This window comes from Molothrus aeneus, chromosome 2 (genome assembly GCF_037042795.1).
Source record: "Molothrus aeneus isolate 106 chromosome 2, BPBGC_Maene_1.0, whole genome shotgun sequence".
In the NCBI taxonomy this organism is placed as follows: domain Eukaryota; kingdom Metazoa; phylum Chordata; class Aves; order Passeriformes; family Icteridae; genus Molothrus; species Molothrus aeneus.
This window is the reverse complement of record NC_089647.1, coordinates 49,811,853-49,835,138: the sequence shown is the minus strand read 5'-3', so window position 1 is coordinate 49,835,138 and position 23,286 is coordinate 49,811,853. Positions and strand designations below refer to the sequence as shown.

Below are 23,286 nucleotides of genomic sequence, written 5' to 3'. Positions count from 1 at the left end.
GAAAATAATTTCTACTTTGAGTATAGCTTTTACTTGAATTCCTTAACTTAACTTTGAAAAAAGCAGATTGATACAAATGCAGCTTCCAACTAATTTCACCACTATCCATATTCATGCTTAAACAGGACTGCTCCTAGTAAGGAAGCAAAGACCATTCCTTGTATGGAGGCAATTAAATACAAGTGAACATATAAGTGGCCAGTGCTGTGTGTACAATTCAATCAGGCAGATCCATAGGGGTGGTTTTAATATTCTTGTCACATCAAAGAAACAGCTCCCAGAAGAAAAAGATCTTAACAAGTTAAAAATGAAATCAGAATAAATATGAATAACTGAGAGAAAAGAAGAACAAGCGCTTGGTGGCAAGGGCTGGCGTTACCTTGGAAGTGTTATATAGTGCTATTAGAATAGTGTGTTAATTTTTTCCTCATAAATTTGCCAGGTTCAGCCACCAGGGAAGGGCTAGCACTCCAGCTCCCTTTGTTAAAGATATATCTATCTTGCTGAGTCTTGACAGCCCTATCATGTCAGCCCTCTGTAGTAGCAAAAAGTGTTTCAGCAAGAAGAGGGGGAAAAAAAAGAAAGGAGGAAAAAAAAAGTGAAAACTGATGTGATCTACTCTGCTTCCTGTGGGCATATTTCACTATAGCAGATCCAGAGGGATGCTTTGTTATTCCTGTCAGATCAAAGAAAGAGATAACAGAAGAAAATATAAGAGGAAAAATATAACCCAGAAATGAGGGTAGCTGAAAGCACTGCAAGACTACCACATCATTATGACTTTTCAAATTATTTAAATATGCTAAATATCAAGTCATCACCAAAGAAATAAATATTGCATAGGCCATATGCTCTGTTAGCTGCCAGAAAAACTATCCTACTAGGATTCGTTTATGGGCACAGCAACTGCCTGTCAAACACTAGCAATTTTAATCATTTTTCAATTTGCTGTGTGCGTTGCAAGTATGCTCAGGTATCTTGACAGGTGCTCGGGAAAAATATCTGAGCCCACCAGATTCACACTGCCTTGCTTTACTACGTCCTTGCAATAATTCCTGCTGGACTGGGGAGATGAAAGCATATGGTGAAGATGCAACAGTCACAGGAAAGTCATTGTACTGCACCGCCAAGTTGGATTTGCAGCTCAACACAAGTATGATACAAAGTTATCCTTAAGTCCAAAGCAAACCAAAAGCTGAAAAAACTTTTCAAAATATTTCTAATCACAAACAAGGTGAAAGTGTAAAAAAAGGAAATAAACAGAGATCTGGTTATGATTTAAAAAAAAACCCAAAACAATTTAAAACCCCCAAATAGTACCTTTCTGCAAGTTAGATGTATTTTCAGTACTACATGTGATTAGCCTTTTATGCACTAAGCTGTCCACTTAATTATTTTTTGTTTCATCTACAAGGCATTAAATTAATGTAGTAATGAATAAAAATAATTTTGTCTCATCTATGGCATTTTCTAATGACCAGTATGGTTGTGTTGTTTCCTTTCTGCCACAACACTTTGTGTTATCCAAGTTCCTAACTTGAAGTCAATAGATTTTTGAGTGTCCTCATTTCCAGGTGTTTGGGGAAGAAAGGCGCTCCTAAAATCTACAGATATTCTGGGAGAAACCAGAGGAGGAACTATATCTTACCAAAGAAGTGGAGCCACAACATCAAAGCACCATAAATAAACTGTATTTCCTATATTGTTCTTTATATATTAGCATTCTCAGCATCAATTCCCTGAAGTCAGCCAAGTCTGTCTAGTGGAAAAGGATTTGGATTATGATGTAAACTAACAGTAAAGACAATTCCAAATAACATCTAATGTCCAATATAACTACTGTTTACATATTAAAAAGAGATACAGGCTTTGTACCAGGGATGTTCTGTCATGTTTCTCCACAGGAGAAGACTGTCATGGTAAAGTTCATTATCAATTACTGCCTTACAAGTACAAGATGAGTTAAGCTGTCATAATTTTCTCTGCCAGAAATCCTGTGCTGTCAAAGAATGTCAATTTTTAATCTGACAAAAGGAAGAAAATTATCTGTTATTCTGACCTCTAATTTTTTGACATTTTAATGCTGTAATTGCTGTGGTTAGTGCTGCAACCATTATTCCACCTGTCAAGTAAGAATGAATCAATATCCTTAAGCTGTTCAAGTTTAAGCTTCCACCTCACTGCTTTTACTTTAAAAAAGGTTGAAGTGAAAAAAAAAATAAGAAGGATTTTGGGCCTGGAAAACATTTATTTTATTTTATTTTGTTACACATTTTTTTCCTCCTCATTACAATATGAAAGTAATTTTTCAATATGTGACTAAGAGAGTATTATAGCAGATAGAACTGGAGAATTTACAATTTTTAATGATAAAAGATTGAAACCACGAAATTCAATTTTATACTTTTATTCCATGGTGCATGTAAATCAGGACTTTCCTGTTGCCCTTGTAACAACTTGAAGTAAATTATCATGACCAATTATTTTTTGCGGTATCAGAAATGATGAAGTCGTTTGAAAAAGTCAAATTGATTATGTTGAAATGAAACCAGTTTATTTTACCCATCCAGTGCAGACCTTAAGTTGCCAAAGAGGTATGTGGTATTCCAGGGTATTCCAGGGGCAGATGTATGTGATTTCTTAGACTGAAGTAATCTAAAGCTTAACTATCCCAGTATTATGGTTTCTATCAGTAGGAATTCTCTATATGAAAACTGAAGAAAGAAAATCAGATGAAAAATCTGCTATTTAATAGATCTGCAAAGAACAATAACACAGGATCGCCATTTTCCCAATGCTAAACAGTAGAGATTTCTTGGAGAGCTCCCAAAGCATATGAGAAAGATGTAAGGAATGGCAGGGATCAGTTGTTCCACTGCTGAATATTTTTGTGTAGATAGATGACTAGAGAAGTAACTTTAATATTTTTCACAGAAGGCTAAGAGCATATTTTTAGTGGTTAAGTGAGGTGCTCAAGTAAAGGGTGAAAGGGCCAAGGTACAGCATAAACAGGTCACAGGGCTGTGACCACCCTTTCCACCTTTTGAAATTACATCTTTCAATCAGCTCAGACTAAATGGGAGGGTATTTTTTATTTGGAGACTTATTTCACTGAATAGATTCACCTGGGACTCAGTTCAATATGAAATTAGTTATGGCCACAGTTACTGCCATACTTGAGCCCACTGGCCTGATGATGGCTGCTGCCAATAAGGTTGTATTGATTGGCTTATTTTACAGCCATGTATTAAGAACATTCACCATCATCTGTGACACAGGACCACAATATTTTAGTTTATTTACAAAATAAACATGAAGAGAATTTGAATACTAAGAGATGTACTTTCCTGGATAACTACAGGGTGCAATTAATTCTAAATTGCAGTGTTTCTAAATTAAAATGCCAGATACCACCACTTGCCACTGTAAAATATGATAAACAATTTTTATCACTATTTTAAAGGTGCTGGTGTTCTTATCTTTAATTCCTGTATTTACAAGGGGTCTTCAGAGGCTTTTAAAATATCTTTTTGCTTTTAATTTATTTTCTGGAATATTTACCAAAAGTCAGAATAAGGTCAAACAAACCCAAACAAGCACAAATAGAACAACAGCAAAAAAGCAAAAACCTCATAATATTTATTGTCAACAGAAATATGACCATCAAATACATGGTCCTTTAGATCATCAAGATGTGTCAAATGCTTTATTATTGGCAAAAGAACGTGCACTAGTTTCATAAACAGATCCCAGGAAAACAGAAAGCAGGTCTAAATCCATCTATATTTAAACATGCACTGTAAATTCTGATTAAAAATAATTTAAAGTATTTTTTAATTTTCTTATGACAAACCAAAAATCAACAATCCTGAGATCTTGGAAGTAAAAGCATACTATTTTTAAATGGATGCTTATAACTTTATTATCTATGCATAACAAAAATAAGGAGGATTTATTTTTTCTGGTAATTTTTCCTTCTCATTGCTATCAATGAAATTTATGTACAAATCTAACTTACTGCAATGAAGATTAAGTTGTGCTTTTAGAAATTTACAGTGTAAATTGCCTAAGAAGATGTCTACATGTTATTGACTTAAAGGGCATGGGTTAGATGTACAAGTGAGTGAACAAAAATGTCTCCATGAATTTTCTTAAATTTCTGATGACAAGATATGCAAGCAAGTAGAGCCCCAGGAGAGCTGAAGAGTCTCATCATGTCATAAGATGTTAGATAAGGTGCACAAACAGACAGATAGACCTCAATCCTACAAGATGCCCTGTGGGAGTAGACCCTAAAAGTCAAGACATAGGAGTCTGCCCATGCAGATCAGGGCCCTAAGCCATGCAAATCCCTTGTATCCATGGTGCTGGACACCTGCTTTATACTTTAAAAAACATTGCTTCTTGTTATCTCTAGAAGAGCCTGACTCTTCTCATGCTCAAAGTTTTAAAATTATTATACAGATGTCAACATTAAATATTTGAGGCAGGGGGAGTCAAAGCAATTGTGGCCAGTCTTAAAACTGGAATAAGAAAATATTAGTTGTTTAGAAAATCTAAGCTTTACAGTGCGTGTAGTGAAAATCCAGTTCTAGGAAGCCTGGGGTCTAAATGGTGTTTTAGTTCTGCTCCTAAAAAATCACCAAATGTAACAGAATGCAGCAATGCACTAGTGAAAAAAAAAAAAAAAAACCAACCAACCAAAAAGAAAAAAAATCCCAAAACCCTAAATCAAACCAAAACACAAAACAAAACAAAACCAAACAAAAAACAAAACAAAAAAAAACAACAAAAAAAACCATGACAAAACTCAGTAGTTAGCTGAATGAATGCTTTCTGGAATCTACTTCTTTCTGAAATCTGTAGATTTCTGTCTGCAAGATTGGAAACAAACAAACAAACAAACAAACAAAATCCCATTGCCTGGCAATGTACATTATTCCTGTTTTGCATACAGCAGATGGCAGCTATCTGGGGGAATGGAAGATTGTGTGTAGAGCTTCATCACAGCAGTACTCATCTAGCAGCTGTTGCTTCCTCACACTTTCCACCAAATTTCAATTGTTTTAGCCAACAAATGAATATTGCTAGAAAATCATCATGCAAATTAATAGGTACTAGAAAACCATCATTAAAATTATTAGTCTTATTGAAAACAGTCACTGGAAGGAAATGTAGCAGGATATCTAGAACGATTTTCTTTTAAAATTTACTGATTAATTTAAAACACTCACTTGTATATATTGCAAAAGTATATATGTTTAATTCATATGCATATATTCATAAGTACTTGAATACACAACAAATAAAAAGCATTTTCTATTTTGATAACAGTTTGATTATACTTCATTTGATTAAAAATAATTTAAAGATTTGCTGCAGTCACTCTAGAAAATACATTCTTTCTCAGACACATTTTCTGACATCATCACACATCATCTGCCTGTAAAGGTTAGATTTTTGTTCTGTATGACTACTATGCAGGTTTTTTCCAGTTTTTCAGTTCTACTAAGTGAACTTAATACAAGTAAATTATAAAATGTAGCAGACACTCTATTAAAGAATATACATTGCAATGTAATTTCCTACACCATAACTGAATATTAAATCTATTAGGTTCATTTGTTTCATTGCTAGTTTATTCATACTTGCTTCTGAAATCACCTGGGGCCTAAGTTCTGAATCAAGTCAAACACATCCATTTTGTTCAGCAATGAAAGATGGAAAAAGTACCATTTCTTGTGAGATGACAGCAGATTTTAGCATGAAATGACAGTAAACACCTACCTCCCTGAGGACAGGATCAGTGATACTGTCCAGGTTCACAGAGCCTTCATATGTTAGGTAGTGGAAAACGTTGAGTGCACGCACGGCTTCTGGTCCTCGTTGCTTGTAGCCAAATATAAGGTCAATCCACTGATGAAGTTGACATGATACAAACTCACTTTCCAGGGCCTGCAAGTGAAATTCAGGATTAGGAAGTAACTGAGAAAACATAGCAGGCATCACTACATTTTCTCTTCAGACTTATTTGATATATTTGAAATCTTTCAAACATTAAAAAAAATTAACTTATTCTATTGAGAGAAACATGAAAAATATAGTATCTTTCTCCTTTACCTTTATATCATGCTAATTTTCTTCTCAGCTACTGAGTTTCTCCCAGCTGCAAGTATTTTAATAATTTCTGGGCTTTTCAATTAGGCTAGTTAATTTGTCAAAAAAAAAAAAAGATGGAAATGGGAAAGAGAATTCAAAAAAGCAGTCTTCCAGCTAATTTTCAAACTAATTATAATTAGTCTTAAATCTAAAATGGAAATTCCTCCATTGTTTTTATCACACTGCCACTACTCAATACGAACACTTCCCAGCTAGGACAGACCTTCATGTCTTTCTGAAGAAATTTCAGATTTTACAAGCTGATAAACTTTGGGAAAATATTATTCATTTTTTTCATTTACATTAAAAGGAAGTTGCTTCAGAACTAATCATCGGGTGCTGTAGTACCATGCCATGCCCTGTTTACTGGTGGCAGCCCCCTTCTCACCCCACAAGCAGGACTAGCCTCAGACAAGGCAAACCATGCCTGGGTCATCATGTAGCCATTCCTCAGAGATTTTCCCTGTAATGCTCCTCATGGAAGAAGAACTCTCTGTGCTTTTGTGGAAAACTGGACACTTTTCTGTCAAAACCAGTGACTATTATCTCTGATGAAAATGGATGGGAAGGCTCAGGCTTAAGAGCTGACATGTAGCTCAGTATTCAAGGGCTTAAGTTCAGCATACCACAAAAAGCCATAAAGAAATCTTGAAGGCAACCATACAAAATTTTGTTGTTTCCTTTTCCAAATCAGAAGCCATCATATGCATAATGGAATATTATTAAAATAGCATTAACATTGCTGAATACTAAATAATATTAAATGAATACTATTTAGTTTCAAATCATGCCTCCCAAAAAATAATTTTAAAATGCCGTGTCCTTAATTATATTGTACTGTGCATGTACAAAATGATACAGTCAGCAACTACATCATTCCATATAATATTTTCCGTAGGATGTTTACATCATTTAGAGTGCAAGATGCTAGCATGCAAGGATAAAATTAAGTATGCCACAGCAACAACCAATAAAGAATTTCCTTACTTTTAAATGCTCAATTGTTAATGTTCCTTTTGTATGTAATAAAGATTTTTAAGAATTTAAAATTTAAAGCAGTTATCTTTCTAGCATCCACCTCAAATCCATTTGCAGTAATCAGCCTAAAAGTTCTCTTGAGCACCTGAATTCTGCATATTTATATTTTCTTTTGATCTCTATATATTTATTATTATTTTATTTGTTTATTAACATGTAATTAACAAAAAAATTAGGTATTTCTTTGGTCAAAATTAGCATTTTTTTCCTAGAATATTAAGAGCATTTCAGGAAAGCAGCAGAACTTTTGATTACTCAAAGATCAGACAATATGTTTGAAAAAAATCGATGCTTGGTTTAAATGAGCGTATTTCACACTTTTCTCATCTAATATCCTCTCACTGGTGTTAGAATCACAAAAATGTGGAACCATTGGGCAGTTTGAGTAAGAAGGGACCTTAAAAGGTCATTTAGTTCAGCCCCACTGCAATGAACAGGGACATCTTCAATTAATTCAGATTGCTTAGAGCCTTGTCCTGTCTGACCTTGAATACTCCCAGAGATGAGACATTCACCACATCTCTGGGCAACTTGTTCCAGTGTTTCATCATCCTATAAACTATAAAAAAATTCTTCCTTATATCTTGTCTGATCTATTTTCTTTTAATTTAATGCCATTACCCATTGCTGTATCTCAACAAGTTCTGCTAAAAGTTTGTCCCCAGCTTTCTCATAAGACTGTTTAAGTACTGGAAGACCACAATAAGGTCTCCCCAGAGTCTTCTCAAGGCTGGACAATCCCAGCTGTCTCAGCCTGTCTTCATAAGAGAGATAATCCAGACCCTGGTCCTCTTTGTGACCTTCCTGTGGACCCACTCTAACATGTCCATGTCCTTCCTGAGGACCCCAGAGCCGGATACAGCACTTCAGGTGGGGTCCCTCCAGAGCAGAGCAGAGCACAAAGGCAGAAACAACTCCCTCGACCTGCTGCTCATGGTGCTTTTAATGCAGTCCAGGATGAGGTTGGCTTTCCAACCTGCAAAGAGACTTTATTGGCTCATGTCCAGTCTCTCATCCACCAGCATCCCCATGTCATTTTGGCAGGGCTGCTCTCCATCTGTTGTCCCCCAGACTGTGTGGATACTAGGGGTTGCTTTGACCCAGACATACTACCTTGTACTTGGTCTTGTTGAACCTCATGAGATTCCCATGGGCTGCTTCCTTTACTTGTTCTGGTCCCTCTGGACAATATCCCAGCCCTCAGGGTGTGCCAACCACACCACTCATCTTGGTACCATCTGCAAATCTGCTGAGGGTGCACTCGATCCTACTGTCTATGTCACCGTTGAAAATATTAAATGGTACTGGTCCCAGGGCAGACCACCACTTGTCACTGATGTCACCAAGCTGATGCAACTGTCCAATCAATTCCTTGTCTACTGAACAGTTCACCCATCAAATCCATCTCTCATCTGTTTAGAGAGAAGGATGTTGCAAGGGACCATGTTAAAAGCAAGTCCAGACAGATGAAACCTGCAACCCTTCCCTGTCCACTGATGCCGTCACTCCATCATGGAAAGCCACTTGGTTGGTCAGGAAGGACTTTCCCTTGGGGAAGTTGTGTAGGCTGTCTCGAATCATCTTCCTGCCCTCCATGTGTCAGCACAGATTCTAGGAGGATCTATTCTATGGCCTTCCCAGGCAAGAGGTCAGTAGTTCCCAGGGCCCTTCTTTCTACCCTTTTTAAAATGGGACCAATGTTGTCCTTTTTCCAATCACCAGGGACTTCTGACTGCCATGACATTTCATGGAGACTGGCTTGACAACTAGGTCATTCCCTCAGGACTCTGGGATACAATTCATCAGGTGCCATAGATGCATGCTCAGGTTCCTCAGGGGACCACCAACTAGATTTTCTCTTAAAGTGGGAGGGACTTTGCTCCCCAAGTCCCCATTTTTCAGTCTAGTCACTTGAGAGGTGTGGGAAGAGAGATTGCCATTGAAGAGTCACGTAAAAAGTACCCTGAGTACCTTGTTCATTGTGACCAATTTATCAGTCTTGCTCATGAGGGGTACTGCACTTTTTTTGACCTTTCAAGTTAAAAGACTTAAGAGAGTTGAACACATATGTTTTATTTCCCTAAGGCAGTTTCCACTTGCATGACCAGCCCTTACTCAGCACCTTTTCATTCTAGAGGTCTTACTGACCCTGGCAGGTTTGGAGAACTTATATTTCACATGGATTAATAGTTATTTAATAATTTATTAAATTATCTACTTTTTAACAGCTGCATATCGTGTATTTGTCTCCAATTATTTAAAGATTTATTGTACTATGTTTACAGGTATAATGGTCCTTAATTCCTTGGGGAAGAACCTTAGTTTCTTGAAGAAACTTTGAGGAAATATAATTATTTTGAGCTATATATTTCAGAAGAGTGGAAGCTGCAAAGTTTGGTACAGAATTTAGGGAAAGGACAAGAGTAAAAGGTGGAGAGAGGAGCCTGAACTGTGAAGAAGAAGGGCTCTTCATGGGCCTTAGCACTGCTCAGCCTCCAGCTGCAGGATGAAATGGATGCTGTGTGATGTTCACGGCCTCCCAGCCAGGACATCCTGTGGGGTATGGCACCAGGCATGAAAAACAGGAAACGTGCCCTCAAGGAAGGGCCACCAAAATGCTACAAAGTCTCACCCTGCCCTCAGTGGGTCAAGGCTTTATAATCTGGATTTATTTTAGTCCGGGGAAAGCTTTTTGTATCAGGTTTGACCTGGTTTCTTCCAAGTACTTCTGCAACGCTACTCATGCGATACTTGCAGAATCCTCTCCCTAATTTGCTCTAATGCACAGGCTACTCCAACTCCATGTAAGTGCCTCCTGAAAATTTATGAGCTGTTCACTGTCAACGGTACATCGTTTGGTTTCTCAAGAATATGCAATGCTCTGTAGGGAATAGGGTGAGGGAATTTTCTGTATAAAACATAATTTGTAGGTACAGTAGGAAAAAAATACAGAAAAAGACAACAATAATATCCTTAAAATAGGCTGGTGATGGCCATAAAAAACAGCATTTTGGATTTAAATTATTTTGAGGGCTTTAATTTTATGAATATTTTTAATATGAGCTATAGAAACATTAAAAATAATAATTATTACTTATATAATTATGTAATATCTATATAATTTTTAATATGGTTTTTAAAGATTCTTAAAGTTAAAGAGAAATAAGCCAACATCCACCTTGTTATCTATCATAACTAACATGTACAAAAACCAGAGTTTTATTCAAGCGCTCCCAAAATGAACATGTTTGAACAATTATTTGGGCTTAATTTTCAAATAGCAACATTCCAGTCAAGTTTTTTTTCGTGAGTTTTGCTTTAAGAAAGGTATTTAACATGTTATTGTTTCCAGTGGAGTGACTTTTATTGTTAATAGGTAAATTGCAAGCATTATTATACATCTAGTATACACATATTTTGTGGGTTTTTTGTGTTACAGGCAAGTGTATGCACATATGTTCCAAAATCTGACCTGTAGCTGTTGTAAAATAGAAAGAGGTATTAGTAGGTTGGTTTTAAAACTAAATAAAGTGATTTAAAAACTAAATAAATTTATTTTAAACCAAATTACTTCTTACTATCGCTCTTCTCTGACCTTTATGAATGCTACACAATTTCCCCTATGCTTATTGTAATTTGATATTAAAGATATTTTTCACTGGCATGTCAGTAGGAGGCAGTGGTTTTTATTGTAATACAGACTATATGCTGTGTAAAACATCAGAAGTTCTGGATTTATAAAATATCTATCCAGGTATTTTTTGTCACCAGAGAAGTGGAAAACCCTGATGCTGCCACTTGTCTGGACCATGGCTGCACCTTCTCTTTCTGCAGTTCCTGCCTTGCCCTCCATATCCATATGCTGTCTGTCTCTCCAAAAAGCTTTCCATCTTGCTATTAAATTATATGTAATATATTTAAAGATATTTTCTTATAATTACTCTGAGATAGTTTGATTTTACAGATCTGCTCAAAAACAGATCATCAGCCATTTCAGCCTATGAGCTGGGTTTCTCCTCTCCCCTCATATCCATGGTCCTCTGCAGCGATTGCAGATTCTCTCCACTAAATACTTTTCTTCCTCAGTTACTACTCCTTGCACTCATCAAAGTGATATCCTTGACTTTCCTCATCAAGTATTTCAGGCAATACTGCTATCTGAGATTAGTTATGTTCTTTTAAGCAAAGTAATATTTTAATAGAAGTGACGAAGTACACTATACAGATTTGGGTTATTCAGGGATGTCTGCAGAGAAACAGATCCTTTATGTAAGCATCTTCATGATATAAGTAAGATTCTTCAGCAGTATAGCAAGATTAAAAAAAAATCACTGCTAAAAGTAATTAAAAAATCTGAAGTAGATCGAGACCCCTTTTGCCTCAATAAGTTTTACTTGCATAACCTTGGCAATACACAAAATAAAACAAAGTGACTTTTGAGGAAGTAATATCAAGTCTTATCTACTGTTTATCTGGTAGAAAAGAAATATCAATTGCTGCTGAATCACAATTCAAGGAAGAGGAAAAGATCTTGCTGATTTTCATAGCACAGAGATTTCACACTAGATATTTGTAATGAGTATTCAAGAAGCTTTTTAATTATGAAATACTATGCATGCTTCTGAATAGCCAGGGAATGGTACAAAAATGCAATTGGCAGCAGAAGAGTGCAAATAAATCATTTCAGAGAGAGAAAGAAAATTCAATCTTAGTAACAGTTATGTAATAGGAACAAAATATGTATAACAAAAACAAGACATGGTTTAGCCTTTCAAAAACATAATTTATCATGAATACATTTTTCTCAGCACTGCAATTTGTAATTTAATATGTGCATAAGCCATAATTAAAATATCATTATAATTAACTTTGAATTACACAATCTTGCATCTTTTGTTTCAAAACTAAAGAATGCTTATTATAAAAGCTGTGCTTCAGTGTTTCACAGTGGTGTTCCCTGCCTTGATTTAACATGCTTGACTTACTGACTGAGTCTGTTCTATTTCTGGCTCTTGGACTGCTCTGAGTCTGTGGGGACTGAGAGGCTGAGTAGGACTACAGATGCACATCTGTGGAAGGTTCTATGTGTGGATTTTTTTCTCCCTGGTAAACTGGAAGATTATGATTGATGAGCCCAGCATTAGGGTAATGTTATCAGGGACACTTTCTGCCTCTGTCCTTTGTACCGTTGCTGAGGTCAGACCATAATCATGTTAGCATTGAACATAGTGCTTTATTAATGTTTCATGAGTAACTCCAACGTAATCAGTCTAGCTTTGGAAGGATAAATAAAACTGCTACAACAATCCCTGATGTATAAATCGAATGTTGAAGGTACTGTAATAGGGCTTGAAAGTAACTTGACTGTCTTTTCCAGGCTTTTTAATAAGTCTAATTTTCACAAGTTTAAAGGAATCTCTTTTGAGGGAAAACCATTTCCACTTCCCCATTTAGTCTGAAGTGTAAAACAACCACCTGAACAATCTAATGATACAATAAAAAATCCTAGCCTGCTATTTATTAATTTGCATAGAATTTTAGTAAAGCTCATTAACCAATTGGTTAAATTGTGCTGATTTATGTCACTGTGCCTCTGTGATGTTTCCTAGGCTATTCTGTTTTTTCTTTGGTAAGTATCAGGATGAAATTATTACATTCTTGCTGTTATTTAAAGAAAATGCTTACATTCATAAATGTGCAAGTAGTATATAAGGATTTTTATTTACTCCCACATAAAATTACACATAATATATGCCTGCAGAAAGCACCAAAAAAAAAAAAAAAGAACAAAAGAAAACAGCATCACCTAGGGAAAAAAGATCCCACTGTAATGTTATGCACTACCACACAGGATTCTTCCCACTGAAATGAAATTACTACCGCTGATTTTAATAGATAAGGGATCAGGAAAACTCTTACTTGAAACATTCCTTAGTTTTCTGTAAACATATTCTCTACTTGCATTGCTAAGTTGCTGTAGAAATCCCAGGCTTGCACAAGCTTGCTGTGTTTTACACATGAGCATCACACCCAGGCTATTTTTTTCCGCAAGAAAAAAATGTAACAGCCAAAGCCTGGCCTGGGGATGACCTATCTGAATAATACATCTGCTGGCCAGTTCAAATAATGGAATCAGACATTAGGTAGTGAATGTCAAACTTTCCAATCCCTTTTGTATTTGTTCCTTTGACTAGTTTCATTCCAGAGACAAAAAAATGGGGTACTGGCAGTTTGTTGTGTGTGCTAATAAAACCCTACATGAGGAAGTTTTTCTAAAAATTATAACACATTCAAATGATTACATTTTGAAACTGTAATTCCATTACTTCTTACTATACATACTATCTGCATTTTCATGAAAAGGATTATCCTTCTTTAGCTACTTGCTCTTCATAATAAGCTTTGTAAAATATTATGCATATATCATGCTCTTTAAACTCCCAAAGTTATTCACTTTGCTTTTATCCTCTGAACTCCATCCAAATGTGAATGCTTCTGTTTTCTAGTCACCCAGAAGTGAATCCAATATTCCAGGTGCAGTCTCAAAAGGACCATAGATAGGTACGACTGTTTACATCCTCTGTGATGTAATGATTCTCCATAGATGGCATCAAAATACACTTATTTCTGGTGGATATAGAATTACAGAATTTTATCTAATCTAATTGCTGTTCATTGTCACCCCTACCTTGCTACTGCTCTATTTTTGGTACTGTTTTTGTTTCCAGACTTCTGCTTCTTATTATCTTCTATTCTTTTCTCCCAAGGTGATTTTCAGTCTATGTTCTGCATCTAATTCAAATAAATCTATGCCTCTTTCTCCTGTTTTGTAGGCAGTTCCTAACTTTATTATAATTTTCAAGGTTTCTGACTGCTCATTTGAAGACAGCATGTATCTGTGTAGAGATGAATTTTAGCTCCTGATCATGCTCTTGCTAAAAAAGTAGATGATGGGGTGAATAAAGGCCATGCAGAAACTGCCTCCTGGCAATACTGTACAAGAATGGCATAATGCTCACATCTGTGAGGAAAGGGCTGGAAAACAGTAGAGGGAGGGTCTGATACAAATGGGTGATAATTAGTGATTTTAGAAACTGTAAAGTACTCAATTATTTGAAGCCTGTAATTATGATACTACTCTAGTCTTAACATCAGTTTGTCTGTCTCCTGGCAGTCTGAGCATACTTACACACATGTGGAATCAGTCATTATCTCACTATCAAGTCCTATAGCCCTAAGGAGGCTTAAATGCTATACCCTAAATTTATATAACCAGCTGTTTTCTTCAACAGCACAAAAATTTTATGTGGAGAGCTGCTATGCTACTTTCCAAAAAGCAGGAATTGCACTAGGGAAATAAAATAAAGCTTAAGCTTTTTTTCCAGGTGATCTCCTATCACATAGTACCTTTTATCCTCCTAGTAATAATTCCAACATTGTGGAAAGAAAATATTAATGAAGTACAATTTAATATAAAAGGAAGATTCTTAAAAAATTTAAGAATGGGAGTCCTTACTATGCATCTCTCATTATATCCCCCAATAGGTGGCAGCTTGCTTCTCTGTTTTCACCAAGGAATCACACTTTGGTTCTTTCAGATGTCAAAACTAAACCTGTAGGTCAACTTCAGTGTGCTTACACCTGGGCTCAGTTTGGGTTTACCCACAACTACAACCCGAAAAGGGCTCTGTGCAGCGACACAGGCACTCCAGAGACACCAGCCTGTGACTGCACATCCCACACTTGGGAATTCTAATGTACTCCAGCAATCCTTTCAGTACACCTCCCTCTAGTAAAATTGCACTTGAATTTATTTTCAGCAGCTGAGACAATTACTTGTTTTTAATAATAATTTTCCAATATATCTGTTATAAGAGAAATTGGCCAAGAAAGGTTCTTCAGCTTCTTCCTGTCAATGACAGACTAATCTGTCAATGACAGAATACATTTCTCCTGGTTTGTGTAGTACATTTCATAAGTCTCAAGTGATGAGGTTGCCATCACTTCCTTTGGAGACTGATGTACATATGTCAAACCACTTATTCTTCTAAATGGAGGACACTTCTAAATCATCTACATCTAGGAATAGGTTTTGTTTTATAATATTCTTCAATTCTTCTGAACTTAATAGAGCTATTTTTTCTATCAACTTCCAAAGAACAATTTTCTTTAAGTAGATAGTTCTTAATATTAAGTTACCAACCTGATCAGAAAAAAACCCCAAACAATTCAACACATTGATAGATTTGCAATGCTACCACAAAAGCAGTACTGGGAATAATGCATAAACTGAACAGTTCTGCAACCCTATGGAAAACCACAGCTTACTGAAATCACAGTCCTGACTCTTTAAGAAAGACAACCAATATGCATTTTACAGAAGAACTATTTCCAGAATAATACAATAAATTGAAGTACTGCTGGCCAAAGCGCCTGAATATACCCTGCTGTTCCTAAAAACTACCAAAGGCATACACATGCATTAACTTTATCAATAATAAAATGTCTATCAAAATTAAAGAAAAAATATACACCAGAAATGTTCTACTGCTTAAATTCTGGAGGGCACATGATGATATACATCAGAGTAGTTATTTTGCAGAATTTCTTCAAAGACTACAGTTGTTTGCTTATGTTCACATTTCTACATTTCCAGTTCATCTTGATGAACAGGTAGCGCACATCTTTAGGTGAATAACAACTACAAGATGGCTTGCAAGATATCAGCATTTATAATATTCTTTTATTTTTTGATGTAGAAGATGGTGAGGAGGAACAGACATAAATTTTTCAGGCTATCTTGTATTGCCAGGCTCATGCACGTCTGATGCTTTTTCATGAGAGAGTAAATAACTGAATTTAACTTTCCATAATTTGGGCACATGGAAGGAAAATCTACTATAAAATAAAGGGTTCTGTCAAGCAAGACAGAATGCAAATTCTTTGCTTTTTTATTTTATTTCTCTAAATCTATTTCTAAAGAGATGAAAAATAGAACTAGGTTAGCTGACTAAAATACAGAACCCCTTAGACTAAATTAAAGTACAGCTTACCATCCTGTTGATACGGACAAAGTCTTCAGGTTTCTTGGCCCAGGGAGGGAGATCAACGTCATTCACAACAATTTCATCTTCCCTGACTCCTAGATTGTAGCCATTACTGTTGACAAACATCTCAGGTAGGTAGTAAAATTCTGGAATTAACTCCTAGCAGGGAGAAAACACACAATGAGACTTCACATTTAACAGAGATGCTAAATTGTACTCTGAGAATCAGGCTCTGTTGTACTACATATTAAAGCATACCTGGGGTTTTTTATGTTCTGTGCACTTTTTAAAAGAAATTTTATATCCTGCTTTCTTTGACTTACAGTCAAATGTATTCCGCATAATGAAATATTCAGACTTTGTTTTTCCCATATCTGTTTTTATGAAAAGCACAACTTTAGACAAGGCAGTGCATATGAGTAAAGGAGACTTCTTCAGAATAATAGCTACAAGAAAATTTATGCTAAGCCTTCAATATGAAAATATATTGGATTTTTAAATTACTATTTAACAAAAATATGTAAAAAGGGGAAAATTTGCAGATATGACAGTGTCTTGATTTTCCTTCCTTTAATTCTTTAATTGCATAAGAAAAGGTGGTAAGTTGATTACCATTATAATGAAAAATAATACATGGTGAAGATCTTTTTCTACTGTAAGAAAAATTCAAGAATAGACAGAGGGAAAAATATCAGCACAACAAATGCCCTTCAGACAGATATTAAAAAGTGAAAGATCAATAACTGCAACATATAATAAACAATAAGTAACTTGGAGTGTGAAGTTTTCCCAATTTCCAGAATAGCTAAACAGGAATCCATTTTGACATAATGAATATTGCTGTTTGCTCCTGTTATTTTAGCATTAAGTATTGAACTGCAGTAAAACAAAAAAGCTTTAAAGCTCACTATCTCTTCTCTAATATCCAGATATGGATTAAATTCACCAAATTACATTGTTAAAAGCATTCAGGCATTTAGCTGGGTAACATGATAAAAACTGATGACACAGCACCTGAAATCTGAGTCTCTTTGTGGTCCTTTCAAAAGCTGCAGATATGAGAAGCAAAAAAACCCCACTGCAGACACAAACTTATCTAATTAAATCTGATCTGCAACTCCACAGAGAATAGAGCAGTTAAAGCAACCTTTCAAATTTATAAAGTAATTTTTTAAAAAGTGTATTTGTTACAATTTTAAGTATGTTTAGGAAGGCAATTTAATTACTTCTTTACATCATAATATACTAATATAGGTTAGACTAAAATGCAAATCCAATCACTATCTAACTTCTATAAAATATTAGCCAAGTAGACATGCCTGAACCTGAATAACTCATCATGAAACAAGCTACAATTCCAAACAGAAAAGAAAGAATTAAATTATTAGATGTAGTACATAATAAAACAGCAGCCAGAGCAAAGTCAAAATGAGAGAAATCCTGAATATCCTATAATGTTAAAAGAAGAAAGATTCATTTAATGCCTATCTTACGTTTTATTATAGACACCCCTAATTTATACAGAGTATTTCTTAAAAGCACTCTTCCCCCATTCCCCCAAAACATGATTCACTAAATCTCAGGTTCCAAAGAAAGCCCTTTGGTTTTCTCTAATGGAGCCCAAAGTAGAATTAATGGTCCTCAGAGCTGGAGAAAACTATACAGAAATCTTTCAGGACTTCAACAAATCACTAACCCAGGACTCACAACCCAACATATAGTACCACAAAAATCACTGACAAACTAAGTGCATTGCCTTAAAAAAAGGGAAAAATTCATAAGGACCTCAGAAATATCAAAAAGTCAAAATTATTCTTAAAGCAAATATTCAAATGAAGCAGAATTTATTAAGGAAAAAGTTAGCAAAGTTTGTTTCTACCTTGTATAAAAGTCTTGAAGCACATAGCACTGGTTGCAAATACTATCAATTTTTATTCAATGTGGTGGCATACTAACCTTCAATGTCACAGCAACCAAGTCCTTCAATTCCATTAAAGAAAAGTTATTTGTTAAATTTCCTTTTTCAGTTTTAAATGTCATAGCATGTAACTGTGGACTTTTACATCTACACATACCTGAAAGATTTGTGCAACCCAGAGACATATCTAGTGTTTAACTGAATTCTACTAACCTTTTGGCTGTGGGGGTATCTTGAAACAAAGGGATTTAAGTCACTGAGTATTTTTAAAGGTATTTCTATTTAGTAAGTTTATCTTTGCTGCTCTTTGCTTTCAGGGTAATTTAATGTTCCCTTGTCTGGAATAGCAGAAAACATAAATAGAAATAGAATAAACAAAAGTATGTGATTAACTTTCTTTATAAGATTTATTGTGTTGTGTATGTTTAGTTTGAGCTGTCTTATTCCTGTGCTCTGGAAGTTAACCAGTGCCAGACTTCTGAATCCTCTTCAAATAACACTCTCCCTAGAATCCTAATGATTTCAGTTACACACCTCCCAGTAGGTTGTTTTGTTGGGGTTTTTTTCAGTCAAAATAAAAATACCTAAACATGGTATTTAAAAAGGATTAACTAACCCACTCTGTTATAGTCTCAGCATTCTCTTCAATGTTATTTTTAGTGCAGCCCACAATTACAGTGCTTATTTGAGTGCTATTTAGCATGAATTGAAATTTTTCTTGAAATGTGAGCCATGTTGCATGTGACCTTTCCCAGATACTTGCATATTTCCCATACTTTGTATTAACCATTCAGTTTTCTTTTATAGCATTTGATGCTCCTCTTGTAATTTTGCCATCTCCACTGCTTACTAGACTAAGAAACCACAGCGCTTAAAAATAGCTCAGATAAATATATCCCCTTCTCATTTCTAGAGGATGAATTAGTATATACTAAAACACAGGCCCAGTATGAAAGCCTGGGGCACCCTGTATGCATGAACTTCAGATTCATGTATTTAGCTACTTAGATGCATAGAAAATACAACCAAGCTAGAGATGGTTGATAAAATTTTGGGGTTTATGTGTACATTGTTTATTCTGCTGTAAGAAATTGAAGAAGCTGTCTCTTCTATCTCATGCCAAAGGCAGGCAGTGGCTGGGCATAGAAGGGCAAATATCCTCTTCCCCAGGGCCACTGAGCATGTTTCACTAAGAGAAGTATAAACTGGGAGAGGCAGAGAGAGGAAGGATTAGCAAGGACAGTGAGGCAGAAAGGATGGAGCCCAGGAGCTTTCTGGGAAAAGAAACAGACAGCAGTGAACCTCAGAGGAGACGACAAGATGACAACTGGGGCCCAGAGAGAATCATGTTAACTAAGAAGCCACTGAAAGTTGCAAGAATGTACAAAAGAATGCAGGAAAATATAACACTAGCAAGGACTATTTTCAAAACCTATTAACATTTTCTCATCTAGAGTTTGTTTTTAATTTGTTTCACAAATGGTCATGTGCCAGTTCATATTCTAATAAAGATTATGACTTGAGAGAGGCACTCTTTTGGTGCTTTTTCTGTTATGGACAGGAAACAATACCTCAAAAAATAGCAGTTTCAGGGTGCTATTCAGAGAGGTGACTGTGTCCATTCCTCCATTCCAGATGAGGTTCAGCTATGACAGCTATCCTGCAAGATATCTGTCTACCCTGTTGTCCCAGAATTTGAGTGAGAGCAATTCCACAATTCTTCCATCAACTGGTCTCCAGTGTTCTTTATCTGGGGAGTTTTACTTAGTAACTGCCCTGAATCCTTCATTATGCAATCTAAGTAAATCTTCCCTCATCCTAGCTATCATCCATCCCAGATACTGAGAATAAATTACTGTTTTGTCTTTGCATTGTTTATTGCATGTTTGAAAAGCATTATTTACCAGATTTACAGCCTTCAAGCTCCTAAAAGTCTAAATTAAGGATAATGATGTATTGCTCCATTGTTTTTGTTACAGAAATGCAAAATATTCCTCTAACCTTCCTAAATAAGCTAGCAGATTTATTGCTAAACAGTCCATAACTTAATTTACTTCTTTATATACTTTGGACATATCATATTTTGTCACATGTTCATCACACAGAAGCCAAAATAAATGTTTTTGTCAACCTCTGTAGTCTTTACATTGGGGATGGAGATCACATACTTTTCTGACAGCATCTGCTATTTTTCATTCACTTCAGAGCAGAGTGTAATTTGTCATACAACACAGCTTTTTACAAATCACCAGTTTCATACTTCAGAAGTGTCATTGTTAAATTCACCCTGAAGATAGGGACAAGGAGACTCAAAAATTAGCAGGGGGAAAATGTATCTCATAGATAGTATTTACGTCAAGGGATAGGACACAGAGGACCTTCTGTCTCCAAATCTGCTTTCTGCTTGACAGACAAAATAGTTGATAAGAGGTTTCTCAAAAATCCTATTGCACCTTCAGTGGCACTAGTGGTAAAAGGCAAATGTAAAGCCAGATCTGTGCAAAGAAATGCTAGTTTGAAGCTACCATGACTTTGAGAAATTTAGGTCTCAAGCTACAAATGTTCATGAAAGATAAATCTCAAAATATTTTTTCCTACAATACACACATTGTGTCAGCCAGTGCAAATCAAGACATGAAGGAAAATATCAAAACAAACAAACCCATAAAACAGCTTCCTGACAAGTTACATCATTTAGCAGGCATAAAATGAGGGAATGTAAAGAAAAAAACGCACAGAAAACCCAACTTTTAAAAGTCTGGAATTTTTTAAGTATTCACAGACCAATTACGCATTTTAAATGCATATGTTATTGCATGCAACTCAGCTGACCTATAATTTTGCATTAACTGAAACTGATCAGTAAATGTTCTTGGCTTCATTGCTCTTGCCAAACGACATTGAAATTTCTAAATAAATCTTTCTGAATACATTACCTGTCATGGGTAATTTCTTACCACAAGAAATATCTAGAGTTCAAAGAGTTAATAAAAATAGGGATTTTGTGATCTAAACCTATTTGCAGTAATTTCTGTCTAGTTGTCCTTGACATTTCATCAGCTGGTAACCTCCTCTGCTCCCCTTTCATTCACACTTCTAATAAGACAGGTTAGCTTTCCATCATTTAATAGTCAGCTGCCTTTCAAACCGCCCAAGAAGCTTGGCTCTTCTCACATGAAGAACGATGCAGTAAAGCTATTGAAGGGTGTATAAAAAAAAGCAAAATTAATATTATAACAGACATTTCTTGTCTGTAAATGTGATCTCTTGTTTATTTTAATAGCTATACTAAAACCCCAAGGTATAGTTAACAGTATTATATGCCTTGTGTTTTCATATAAGAAAACATCCCCCAAATGCATTTTCTAATTTACAAGCCTGTGACAAATCCAAACTGCTGAGAAATTCAACTTTAAAAATATGTCTTCAGGTGATAGAGGACTGCTATTAACACTATTATAATTGTACACCACTTGCATCAAATCTGACATTTCTGTTTAATATGTTTTGCTAAGGGTATGCCATTTTATGGCCTCCCAATGAAATCAAATTCAACCCAGACGTTTTCACTTTTCTAGTATAATTCACTTCAAGGTTTTAAAGCTTCCATTTCTTTTTCTTTCTTTCTTTTCCTCCCAAAAGGTTGATCCCCTGGCATCCATTAATTCCACAAGAGTCTAGTACTGGTCAATGAGTCAGTCATGAGTTCCTCCATTTCACACTAAGGCACTTCACTGACATTTTGTCAGAGCTACCTTTCTAACTTCTAAACAGAATATTCAAAAAGTAATATAACAAGTTTGAGAGGTATTAGGAAAGATTAGCATCTGAACAGGAGGTTCTGGGGAAGTCAATGTTACGAAAAACTGGAGGGGGGAGGGGGGAGGGGGAGGGGGGGTTAGAAAGGAAAAAATGTGCAAGCTGACTGGCCAAGTTATGGTCATTTCCGGGTGACTTGCTTCCTCAAAGGTCACCCCGTGAACGTTCATTCTTCCTCCAGCTTGTACTGATTATCTCGAGAGAAGGTCGATGTTGATAAAGGGAGACACAATAAAATAAACTGTGTTATCCAGGCTCTCCCTTGTGTGTTACCACTCTAACACAGCACATACTGTATTAATTCTGTTTCATCCACTGTAGGTGAATGAGTTTCTTGAAAATGAACCAAAACAACCTGAGAGTAAGGAACAACATGGTCTAAGTAAATCTCTAATCCTTTATTGAGCAATAATCTATCATACACTTCATTTTTCAAAGGTGGTCTACTTTTTGCCACAATTCGAGATGCCAGAATTACAGCTTGTTTTCAGGCTGATTAAGCTACTGCCACAGCCCTATTTTCATTAGCTCAGTGTGAAATAATTCAGTCCCAGAAGAGATTACACATATTTAAAGGGGAAAGGGAAGGAGGGAAAAGAAAGGGAGAAACAGAGAGAGAATGCCAGGGAGGAAATGAGCATGGGAGGAAAGGAGCTGGACAGACGGAAATGTAGCTTCCTAAAGAGACACAAATTCTTTTGCAAATTTCAGGTATTTGGTTTTTAAATTTTAATGCCAAATTTTGTGAAAGTGGTTTGGATATTTTTTCATAATTTTTTCAGACAACATTGAGGCTGTAAAAGAACAGTTGTGGAAAGCATCTGCAGTACTCAAAAATCTCAGTTCATTAGTTAAAATTGACCTACTTCAGCACTTACTGAAGCACTTGAAAATAATGTACCTTATAGTCCTCTTTCTTAAACAGTAACTGATGTAAAAAACCCTCCAGATTTTGCTTTCCAAAAAAACCCTTTTTTATTTTTAATTAGACCTTGTTAGTAAAGAATGAAGATATTTCATATAATTATTTAATACAGTGCGTGAGAGCAAAAATTGTGGCCATCTTACAACACACAGCAATGAAGAATTTCAGATTAATTCGTTTCACGTGCTGTTTTAAAATTATTTCATAACCTGTGCCACAATAATTAATGAGATTAGTAAGATCAGAGATAAATGCACTTAAAGCAGCTCAGATGAATTTCAAATGTATGATAAGGAATACATGAATAATGAACACTTGCTAGTCTTAACAGTTTTCAAAGTTTGCTACTTTGATGTATTACCTCTATTCCATGCACTAAA

At 35.6% G+C, this 23,286-nt stretch overlaps 1 protein-coding gene across 5 annotated transcripts in view; it reads right to left on the bottom strand.

The window, feature by feature from the left end:
• The window catches only part of NBEA (neurobeachin), a 458,842-nt gene that overhangs the window by 40,003 nt on the left and 395,553 nt on the right, over window positions 1-23,286 (bottom strand). For all 5 annotated transcript variants that reach the window (XM_066544903.1, XM_066544904.1, XM_066544902.1 and 2 more), the window contains 2 exons: window positions 16,251-16,403; window positions 5,788-5,955 (listed from right to left, as the gene is read on the bottom strand). In XM_066544903.1, the coding sequence (XP_066401000.1) occupies window positions 5,788-5,955; window positions 16,251-16,403 (321 nt within the window). The remainder of the gene's footprint in view (window positions 1-5,787; window positions 5,956-16,250; window positions 16,404-23,286) is intronic.